Below are 12,404 nucleotides of genomic sequence, written 5' to 3' on the forward strand. Positions count from 1 at the left end.
CTTTGTTACAATTATAAGATTATTGAAATTGACATAATCTTTTATACCGTATGCTTTCTAATACATGAGAAACAGAAGAAAGGCAATTATGTACAAAATAGATGAAAAGAAAAATAAAATTAGTAAATTAACATGAAGGCCATTGTACATTTAGAATATCGTAAGTAGGGGAGTATGTAGCAAAGTATACTATATATACTGTACATTCTATTGCTTTCTCCAGCTCTCCAATTTTTCTTTGTAGCGCCTCCACAAGATGACTCCAAGTTCTGTTCTCCATTCCCCCAGATTCTTGAGCAGGAACAAGATGAAAAGAACAATAAACAAAAGGAAAAAATTATTTTAGAATATATATATATATATATATATATATTGTAACACTGTAGGGGTGCAAGGCGCCTTTTCCTGGGGAATATGGCCGCACGCAGCAGCTGAGGAACAACACAAGTCCAGTTTCTGGTACAACTGACCCCGGACAGTTTTATTGAAACAGAAAATAAAACAAACCCCAAAATAAAAATACCTTGCCTGTCCGGCACTAACTAAACATAAGATGTTCCTAACTGTCACTAAACAAAACACAGAGTTCTTCAGTACATACTGTATAGCTTACTTGCATCAGAAAGCGTGTCTCTCACACACAGATCCTGCAGCCTTCCCAGGCAGTCTGCCCATACTAATCAGGTTAGAAGCACTATATCACTCTTACACAGCTGAAACCCTGATTAGCCCTCTGTGAGGCCAAAGACCCGAACTGGGCCCAATGTCTAGAACTCGCCTTATCTCTCTCTCAGAGCCTTTACCCAGCTTTTACAGCAAACTGAAAAGGTTCAGACAAAACAAAAAGCATTTTTCCTAGAAGTTAACATTTTCTAAAACATGTAAGACAAGAACCTGGGACAAATATACCTGCCCTCAAACACTATCCCAGTGTTCTTGTCACATATCCCCCTCCCCTGTTTCGACCTAGGGGCCGGAACACTTGTAGCCCCCAAACAGAAGATGCGAGACAATGCATCTGCGTTGGCCAATTGTGTTCCCGGTCTATGTTCGACAGTAAACTTAAAGTCCTGCAACGCTAGAAACCATCTAGTTACACGAGCATTCTTGCCTCTATTTACATACATCCATTTTAAAGGGGCATGGTCTGTCACTAGTCTGAATTGTCTACCCAAGAGGTAATATCTCAAGGTATCTAGTGCCCACTTAATGGCCAAAGCCTCCTTTTCCACAATGGCATACCTTTTTTCATGCTCATTGAGTTTCCTACTCAAATAAATGATAGGGTGTTCGTCCCCATCTCTGGTTTGGGACAGCACAGCACCTATCCCTACCTCTGAGGCATCTGTCTGTACCACAAATTCTTTTGAAAAATCTGGTGTTATCAACACCGGTTGTGAACACAAAGCCACTTTTAACGCTTGGAACGCCTTTTCTGCATCAGGGTTCCATTTCACCACATTTGACTGCTTCCCTTTGGTAAGGTCTGACAACGGCACCGCTGTGGTCGCAAAATTAGGAATAAACCGTCTATAGTACCCAGTAATTCCCAAAAAAGCCCTTACCTGTTTTTTATTCACTGGACGAGGCCAGTTTTGAATAGCATCAACTTTATTCAATTGGGGCCTAATCAGACCTCTGCCTATGGTGAAGCCCAAGTATTTGACCTCCTCCATTGCGAGGCAGCACTTCTTTGGGTTAGCAGTTAACCCTGCCTCTCTGATTGAGTCCAGTACTGCTTGTACTTTAACCAAATGTGACCCCCAGTCTGTACTGTGAATTACCACATCATCCAAATAGGCAGCTGCATATTTTCTATGGGGCCTCAAAATTTTATCCATCGCCCGTTGAAAGGTTGCTGGAGCCCCATGCAACCCAAAGGGTAACATCTTATACTGGTACAGCCCCTCCGGAACCGAAAAGGCTGTTTTTTCTTTGGCGCTATCAGATAAAGGTATTTGCCAGTAACCTTTGGTCAGGTCCAATGTGGTGAGAAACCTGGCTGTTCCCAGCCTTTCTACAAGCTCATCCACACGGGGCATGGGGTATGCGTCAAACTTGGACACCTCATTTAACTTACGAAAGTCATTACAGAAGCGTATGCTACCGTCGGGCTTCGGGATGAGCACTATGGGACTGGACCACTCACTGTTAGACTCCTCTATGACTCCAAGTTCTAACATGGTTTTAACTTCCTTAGAAATAGCTTCTCGCTGAGCTTCAGGAATCCTATATGGCTTTAAATGAACCCTGACCCCTGGTTCTGTGACAATGTCATGTTTTATTATGGTCGTTCGGCCAGGCAGCTCTGAAAATACCTCCCTATTTTGGATGAGAAATTCTTTAACCTGATTGTTCTGATCAGCTGATAATGTCTCTGACACCTTCACTGCGGGAAGCAACCGGGGTGAAGACACCGAAGGGCAAGGCTCCGCTGACAGAGACAACCTATCTTTCCAGGGTTTGATTAAGTTAACATGGTAGATCTGTTCGGGTTTTCTCTTTCCCGGCTGGTATACTTTGTAATTAACCTCATTCACTTTTTCCCTAATCTCAAATGGACCCTGCCATTTAGCTAGGAATTTGCTTTCCACAGTGGGTACCAAAACAAGAACTCTATCTCCAGGAGCAAATTCCCGTATCTTGGCACTCCGGTTATAGACCCTCTGTTGAGCACTTTGGGCCTGTTCCATGTGCTCTCTGACAACAGGTACCACGGCTGCAATCCTATCCTGCATTTGTGTTACATGCTCAATAACGCTTCTATAAGGAGTGGGCTGTCCTTCCCACGTCTCTTTGGCAACATCCAACAGCCCTCTGGGGTGTCTACCATACAACAAATCAAATGGAGAAAACCCCGTAGAGGACTGAGGAACTTCTCTGATGGCCATTAACAAGTAGGGCAACAAACAATCCCAGTTTTTCCCATCTCTCTCAACAACCTTTTTTAACATACTTTTTAATGTTTTATTAAACCTTTCCACCAACCCGTCAGTTTGGGGATGGTAGATGGACGTCCTGAGGTGAGTGACCTTAAATAACTTGCACAATTCTTTCATGATCCTTGACATAAATGGAGTACCTTGGTCAGTCAAAATTTCTTTTGGTATTCCCACTCTACTAAATACCTGCACCAGCTCCCTAGCTATCGCCTTGGTTGTGATAGTGCGTAAAGGGACAGCCTCAGGATATCGAGTGGCATAGTCCATAATTACCAGGATATACTGATGGCCCCAAGCAGACTTTAACAAGGGCCCCACGAGATCCATGGCTATTCTGTCAAACGGGACCTCTATAATAGGCATGGGAACTAGTGGGCTCCTGAAATGGGGTCTAGGGGCATGATACTGGCATTCAGGACAGGAAGAACAATATTCAGACACTTCTTTATAAACCCCTGGCCAAAAGAACCTTTGTAAAACTCTTTCAGTGGTTTTTTCTGCCCCTAAATGTCCTGCGGTAACGTGACTATGAGCTAAATCTAGTACCGTTCTCCGATAAGGCTGGGGAACTACCAGCTGTTCCACCACATCCTCACCCCTTTTGACAATGTGGTACAAGAGCTCATTACAGATGGCCATGTGGGGATACGTAACCCTGTCACCTGGTACCACAGGTTCCCCATTAACAATCTTAACATTCTCTCTAGCCTTTATTAAGGTAGGATCCTTTAACTGTTCAGACGCAAACAGATCCTTCTTTACCTCCAGGTCAGGCACGCTTTCAGTTCTAACTACTATGTCTCTGTTCCCGGCAAGAGGGTCCTCACTGGACTCCCCATCTGTCACTTCCCCAGCCAAACTAGCAAAAGGCAAAGGGCCAGAAAGTTCCGAAGACCCACGTACATCCAAAAAATCACCGGTATTATCAACTGGCTTTTTACTTCTCACATCTGTTGATAACCGTGATTCCCACAGTTTCCAAAAATGAGGAAAATCCCTCCCTATTATGGCCTCATGCACCAAGGTAGGGACCAGTCCCACTTTAACCATTGCTGACCCACAACAAGTTTCTATATTCACCTCAGCAGTGGCATAATATTGGGTATCCCCATGTATGCAAGTTACCCCAATAGGTATTTGCTGGACCTTTAAGGGGTTCACTAACCCAGCTTTCACGAGGGTAACTAAACTTCCTGAATCTAGCAAGGCCTCTACCCGGTTACCTTCTAAGAACACATCACACATTTGTTTTTCCAGCTCAGGTGAAGGTACCACAGTACAGGCTAACCTAGCAAAGAAAGACATTCTGCGACATTCAAAGGCAGCATCACATTGCATGGGTTCTTGCGTGACTGGGCAATTGGCAATAACATGACCTGGCATACCACACCTAAAACATTTAACCACACGATTACCAACCCATTTGGGCAGCATAGACCGTTCTAGCCCCATTGGCCTGTTTCCAGGGCCAGTGTTTACAGTCTCTCCAGCCTTGCGTTCTCTTAACCGCCCAGCAACGTTTTCCCACGGAACAGTCTTACCAGTCTTTACTGAAGGGCGCTGTCGAGGATCTATGGGTTGCTGGGTGGTCATCAGTAGTTCCTCTGCTGCCAAATACCTCTCTACCATGTCCACTAATTGGTCAGCAGTACCCGGGTTTCCATGGCTCACCCACTTGCGCAGGACCATGGGCAAAGATCTCAAGTAGCGGTCCATGACGACTCTTTCCACCATCTGGGGACCAGTTAATGTCTCTGGCTGCAGCCATTTTTTTGTTAGCTGAATAAGGTCGTGCATCTGGGAGCTTCTCCATGGCGTACAGCCAACGGTGCACCCGTTGCGCTCGTACTGACAGCGTGACTCCCAGGCGGGTCAGGATCTCAGTCTTTAGTTTATCATAGTCCCGAGCCTCAGCAGGGCTTAAATCAAAGTAAGCTTTTTGGGGCTCACCTGACAGGAAAGGTGCCAGCAGACTGGCCCACTGTGCTTTCGGCCAGTTCTCACGCTCGGCAGTCCTTTCAAACGTGGTCAGATAGGCCTCCACATCATCAGCCTCTGTCATTTTCTGCAGGAAGTGACTGGCCCGTATAGAACTAGAGCTGGTTGGAGCACTGACGGCCACATCTCCAACCCGAGCTGCAAGTCTCTGCACCACTTCTGCTAAGGCCTCTCTATCCTGACGCTGTAGTCTCCAATTTTCCTCCATTGCCACCTGCTGCTGTCGGTTGGCCTCCTGCTGAGCCGCTGTAGCTTGCAGCAAGGCTTTAAGCAGATCCTCCATGTCAACAGATTTTTCAGGCGGCTTTGCAGCTGCTTTCACCCAGGACATATATCAAACCCTCAGGGGTGAGTCTCAGTAACTTCACACTGGGCTGTATCTGCATAAACCACCGTTTTCTGCAGGCCTCACAAAGCTGCTGCTTTCACTTATGCGCAGAACGGCCTGCTCGCATTCTCCACCAAGTTGTAACACTGTAGGGGTGCAAGGCGCCTTTTCCTGGGGAATATGGCCGCACGCAGCAGCTGAGGAACAACACAAGTCCAGTTTCTGGTACAACTGACCCCGGACAGTTTTATTGAAACAGAAAATAAAACAAACCCCAAAATAAAAATACCTTGCCTGTCCGGCACTAACTAAACATAAGATGTTCCTAACTGTCACTAAACAAAACACAGAGTTCTTCAGTACATACTGTATAGCTTACTTGCATCAGAAAGCGTGTCTCTCACACACAGATCCTGCAGCCTTCCCAGGCAGTCTGCCCATACTAATCAGGTTAGAAGCACTATATCACTCTTACACAGCTGAAACCCTGATTAGCCCTCTGTGAGGCCAAAGACCCGAACTGGGCCCAATGTCTAGAACTCGCCTTATCTCTCTCTCAGAGCCTTTACCCAGCTTTTACAGCAAACTGAAAAGGTTCAGACAAAACAAAAAGCATTTTTCCTAGAAGTTAACATTTTCTAAAACATGTAAGACAAGAACCTGGGACAAATATACCTGCCCTCAAACACTATCCCAGTGTTCTTGTCACAATATATATATATATATATATATATATGGTACCAGTCAAATGTTTGGACACACCTCCTCATTCAATGGTTTTTATTTTAATTATTTTATACATTGTAGATTAATACTGAAGACATCAAAACTATGAAAAAACACATATGGAATTATGTGGTAAGCAAAAAAGTGTTAAACAAATCAAAATATGTTTTATATTTTAGATTCCTCAAAGTAGCCCCCTTTTGCTTTGATGACTTCTTTGCACACTCTTGGCATTCTCTCAATCAGCTACATGAGGTAGTCTTCTGGAATGGTTTTAAATTAACAAGTGTGCCTTATCAAGAGTCAATCTGTGGAATTACTTGCCTTCTTAATGTGTTTGAGACCATCAGTTGTGTTGTGCAGAGGTAGGGTTAGTACACAGTGGACATCCCTATTTGAATACTGTTGTAATCCATATTATGGCACGAACCACTCAACTCAGCAAAGAGAAATGACAGTCCATCATTACTTTAAGAGATGAAGGTCAGTCGATACGGAAAATTTCAAGAACTTTGAACGTATCCTCAAGTGCAGTTGCAAAAACCATCAAATGCTATGATGAAACTGGCTCTCATGAGGACCACCCCAGGAAAGGAAGACCAAGAGTAATCTCTGCTGCAGAGTATAAGTTCATTAGAGTTACCAGTCTCAGAAACCGCTACTTAACAGCACCTCAGATTAGAGCCCACATAAATTCTTCACAGAGTTCAAGTAACAGACAAATCTCAACATCAACTGTTCAGCGGAGACTGCGTGAATCAGGCCTTCATGATCGAATTGCTGCGAAGAAGCCACTACTGAGGATGAACAATAATAAGAAGAGAATTGTTTGGGCCAAGAAACACAAGGAATGGACATTAGACCAGTGGAAATCTGTACTTTGTCTGATGAGTCCAAATTTGAGATTTTTGGTTCCAACCATCGTGTCTTTGTGAGACGCAAAGAAGGTGAGCGGATGATTTCTGCATGTGTAGTTCTCACTGTGAAGCATGGAGGCGGAGGTGTGATGGTGTGGGGGTGCCTTGCTGGTGACACGGTTGGTGATTTATTCAAAATTCAAGGCACACTTAACCAACATGGCTACCACAGCATTCTACAGCGCCATGCCATCCCATCTGGTTTGCACTTACTGGGACCATCATTTGTTTTTCAACAAGACAATGACCGCAAACACACCTCCAGGCTATGTAAGGGCTACTTGACCAAGAAGGAAAGTGATGGAGTGCTGCGTCAGATGACTTGGCCTCCACAATCACCTGACCTAAACCCAATTGAGATGGTTTGGGATGAGTTGGACTGCAGAGTGAAAGAAAAGCAGCCAATAAGTGCTCAGCACCTCTGGGAACTCCTTCAAGACTGTTGGAAAACCATTCCAGGAAACTACCTCATGAAGCTAATTGAGAGAATGCCTAGAGTGTGCAAAGCTGTCATAAAAGCAAAGGGGTACAAACAAGTGTGGGTTTGATTCCGCAATGGTCTTCTATCAGATAATGAATATCAATTATATTGACCAGTATATATCAACTATCTCAGCCAAATGCCACTATAGATTAAACTGGTGGTGCACCCTAAAGTCAGTAATTGCTTACTGTGAACCTGTTGTGCAAGAAAAAGAATGAAGCCTTCTTTGTGGGCGCACTCTTGAAAATATATATATAATAATGTTAAGATGAAAAAGTTTAAAACTTAACTTTTAATGTGTATTCTTTAGAAAATAGTCTCCTAAAACACAACAACATAACATAATCCTCAAATGATCAAGACTGTATAACAAAAATAATAATTTAAAAAGCAGTTAGCATTAGAAGCATATGTTGTTGAGTGATTGTGATCCCTGTTAATTGGGAGATAAATTCACAATAAGAACATGGGCTATCAAATCCGGCGGAAATAAGTTCCCAAATGTGTGCAGTGAGAACCTGGTATTGCATTCACATTGTCTTAACCCTTATTGTTAATAGCACTCCAAAAACTACATAATGGAGTATCTTTTACAAGGTTAACAGGCTGATATTGATAATAAATGGAATGCCTGTAATAATAAAAGTAAGATAAAGGGATAAGAGTGAATCTGCTGTCAATGTTAGACAGGAGTTATTCCCAATTCAAAAAATCCTACTGCACCGGGTATTCTCTGGTGGTCCCCCACCAGGTACTGACCCGGCCCTCAACTGTTTGGCTTCCAAGATCGAATGGTATTGGGCATAAGCAGTGAGGTATGATAGTAGGTTATGGATTTTAATAAGCCTCCGTCACCTGAATCATCATTGATGAGGGTTCAGAAAATATCAAGAATAATAGTAAAGTGGATCTGCTTTTGGTGTTAGATGCTGGACAGAGGTCCCACCAGTTGAAAAACTGCCATGGGAAAATGAGTCCCCCAAATCACCAATGAGTGCAGAGCGAAATAAAAGAAAGGGGGAATACATTTTTTAAGAAAATAGTTATTTTAGATAGAACTGCAAATTGCACAGTCAGCCTGTAACTAAATCTTGGGTTATTATGCAACAATTGTTACCACTCTATGGTAGTGGAACAAAAAAGTTTAAAAAACAGAGTTTCTGGGGAGTATGAACAGGCCGTTAAGAGACAAACTGCATACCATGTAACTGAAATAAGCTTCATATGCAACAGTTGTTGCCACTCTATAGTACAACTATAAAGAAGTGAGGGTTTAAACTCATACTATAAAAGAGCCTCGTTTGCAACTGTTAATTCTTAAATATTTTTATAGGTTGCAAAACACACAGATGTAAATACAACTAATCACTAAATAGTCTTGTGTCCAAACACAAAAGTGCTCAAGACTGAAACAGGTGGTCTGCAGTTATATATTATTTTATTTATTTTATTATTATTTATTTGCAGTTTCTTATATAGCGCAGCATATTCCGTTGCGCTTTACAATTAGAACAACAGTTATAGAACAAAACTGGGCAAAGACAGACAGACATAGAGTTAGGAAGGCCCTGCTCGCAAACTTACAATCTATATGGAAATAGGCATTGATACACAAGGATAGATGCTACCTGTTACATAATGGTCCACCAGATTGCTAGGTTCTTAATGGGTTGTATGATGATACCCCACAAAGTTGGCCAAGTGTCAGGAGGGTGTGAGACTAAAGAAAGACAAGATTTGTGATGTTATGAATACTCTACAGAGGATGTAATTAGATAGGGAAGCACTGAAGGTTATGTGGGTGGGTCTGGAATTTGATAGGCTTGTCTGAAGAGGTGAGTTTTCAGGGAACATTTAAAGGTTTGGAGACTAGAGGCGAGTCTTACTGTGCGTGGGAGGGCATTCCGCAGAGTGGGTGAAGCCCGGATAAAGTCCTGTAATTTTGAGTGTGAACAAGTAATGCGTGTGGATGACAGATGTAGATCTTGTGCAGAGCGGAGAGGTCTGGTAGGGAGATATTTTGAGATGAGTGAAGAGATGTATGTTGGTGCAGTTTGGTTAATAGCCTTGTATGTGAGTAAAAGTATTTTATATTTAATACGGTAGAATACCGGTAACCAATGGAGGGACTGACAGAGCGGATCTGCAGACGATGAACGTCTGGCAAGGAAGATTAGCCTCGCAGCTGCATTTAAAATGGATTGAAGTGGTGAGAGCCTATGTTTGGGGAGACCAGTAAGGAGACTATTACAATAATCAATGCGGGAGATTATGAGTGCATGGATTATACTTTTTGCAGTGTTTTGTGTAAGATAAGGGCGTATTTTGGATATGTTTTTAAGGTGCATGTAACATGATTTAGAGATAGATTGATTGTGTGGAACAAAGGACAGTTCAGAGTCAAGGGTGACACCTAGGCAGCGAGCTTGTGGGGTAGGGTGGATAGTTGCAATGTCAACAGTTATGGAGATATCAGGTTGATAACTACACTTGGCTGGTGGGAAAATAATGAATTCGGTTTTGAAAATGTTGAGTTTGAGGTGGCGAGATGACATCCAAGATGAAATGGCAGACAGGCATCCAGTGACATGAGCAAATACAGATGGTGATAAATCTGGGGAGGATAGGTAGATTTGAGTATCATCAGCTTACAAATGAAAATAATTTGCCACGTTTAGAAAATCTTGCACTGGTGTTCAAACATGGATAACAGTGTCCCTTACAAGTCATAGGGACAGGTATTGGCCTGAGTCTCTCCAATGAGAGTGACATAAAACACCCGTTTACTAAGAATAAGGATCAAAGTAAAAATCAGACAAACAGTGTAAATTATATAAATTTCCCCTGACGAGGAGAATCTCTTGCTACCTCTGCCGCTACCAATGAGCATGTGGGAGTGCTGAGAGATATGGTTACCACTACTGTCACTGGGTGCTCCTAGGCTGCAATTACCGGATCTAGCGTCACCGCTCGAATAGGGAAATGGGACCGCCAAGTCTGCCGTCCCCGCTGAAAGTCGGGGAGTCCCTGGACTTAAGCCGCTGGATCTGCCGTCACCGCTGGAGATCGGGAAGATGCGTTTCGCCCGTGTTCACCGGGCTTGGTCACTTCCTAGGCTCCAGTGGTCCCTAGTCTAACCCACACAACCCGGCCTATCATTTGGGTAGCTATTCCACCGTCAAGAGCAAGGTGACTCTGCCCTGGAAACCCTTATATCAGGAAATCCCAGGTGCTGCTGATCACACACCTGGGATTCTGCTACTGCTTCCAAAACCTGGTCTGGTTCCTCCACATTACTTTCACATGAAAAAATGCTGTCTCTGCCACAATATATATATATCTCCATAGTTAGATCCGGAACTCAGTAACCCCCATTGGGTGTATTACCTTGCTTTGGTACCCTCCCTTGCACAGGGGTATTCCATGTAACATCCAGCTCAAATCATAAGGAGCCACTCAGAGACTGATGGCTTATTGAAGCATGTGTACAATTTAATCAACATTTTGGGGCTTTAAACCCCTCCATCAGGATACAATAATAAAGTGCATACAGTGCAGAAAATCAAACTTATTAAATTCCTACACATGCCACACTGGCTCCCAGCCCTTACATTTCTGGTCACGGCTCTCCATCACAATCCCGGAAGTGACGTCACCCGCCCCCGGACAGCGGCTCCATGGGTGCTGAAAGCATATCAACAGAACACGTAGTGAACTCACACATGGTATAATATTACCCAAATCAAACATCATATTAGGATATACCATCATAAAACATGTAAAAAATCATTGTGTCACATCTATAAAAACATTTGTTTCTATGTGTAAAAAAAAGTGCATGAATTACATCTCTTGCAGACGTCTGTTATTAGTACCTAGCACCACTAGATGTCCTCCTGGTACCTCAGACCTTAGATAATGTCAACATAATCTGACTTGTGACAGCAGAAACAATATCTTAAAACCACTTATTGTATAAAATGAGCAAATTTCCATGCACCATATAATATCAGATCTGGTAAGAGACCATTTTACCTGACCCTGTATATAGTTACCTGTAGTTTCTAAGTCATAAGAAACTGCTGAGCCCCAGTGTTTCATTAAGACTTTTGGAATGTAAAGTGTCAAGTTTAAAGATCCACTCAGCCTCCAGCTGGAGTAGTCTTTTAGCGCGATCACCTCCCCTTGGTGTGGCAGGGACCTGGTCAATTATTTTGTACCTAAGCGAGGTTATACTGTGTTTACATTGCAAAATGTTGCACCACCGGCTGCTCACTTTTTCCCATCTGTATAGCTGCCCGGATGGCAGAGCGGTGGTTCGCCATTCACTCTTTAAATTGACAAAGTGTCTTGCCCACGTAGTGTAACCCACATGGGCAAGACAATACATAAACCATATATTTAGAGCTGCACGTTAGGGGCCATCTGATCTTAAACATTTTCCCGGTATGGGGATGTGAAATATGTTCTCCTGGAAGCATATAACTACAGATGGTACACCCTAAGCATTTATAGCACCCATTCTTCCTGCTCAAAGTGTACAGGGGTGCTCTTGAAGGCCGTGATGTTGTTTTTAACAACTAAATCTCTAATATTGGTGCTGCGTGTATAGCATGTCATGACCTTCATGTTTATTAGTAAAGGTAGCTCAGGATCTGTTGCTACCATGGGTCACCTCCTTTTTACTTGTTTACTCGTGTGAGTACTTGCTATATTGTACTCATTGACCCATGGTACTTTATCTACCTTCTTGTTAACCAGTTTGGGTGAAAAAAGCTCCAATCTGTATTTCTTTAATGCTTTTTCCTTAGCTTTTCTCAACTCTTGCTGTGGGTACCCCCGCTGTTCAAACTTTTTTTTATCATGGTATTCAGTTGTGTTTCCCTTTCCATGGGGACACTCGTAATTCCACATACCCTAAGCATTTGCGAATAAGGCAACCCCTTGATTGTGGTCCTGGGGTGGAAGCTATCGTGCCTCAACAGCATGTTTCTGTCTGTAGGTTTTGT

General features: G+C 43.1%; 1 protein-coding gene across 5 annotated transcripts in view; it reads right to left on the reverse strand.

Moving 5' to 3' along the window:
- Positions 1–12,404, reverse strand: part of LOC134927848 (uncharacterized) — a 173,675-nt gene that overhangs the window by 18,238 nt on the left and 143,033 nt on the right. For all 5 annotated transcript variants that reach the window (XM_063922921.1, XM_063922945.1, XM_063922930.1 and 2 more), the window contains one exon: positions 205–291. In XM_063922921.1, coding sequence (XP_063778991.1) covers positions 205–291 — 87 coding nt within the window. The remainder of the gene's footprint in view (positions 1–204; positions 292–12,404) is intronic.

The sequence above is a fragment of the Pseudophryne corroboree genome, chromosome 1 (genome assembly GCF_028390025.1).
Source record: "Pseudophryne corroboree isolate aPseCor3 chromosome 1, aPseCor3.hap2, whole genome shotgun sequence".
Lineage (NCBI taxonomy): Eukaryota > Metazoa > Chordata > Amphibia > Anura > Myobatrachidae > Pseudophryne > Pseudophryne corroboree.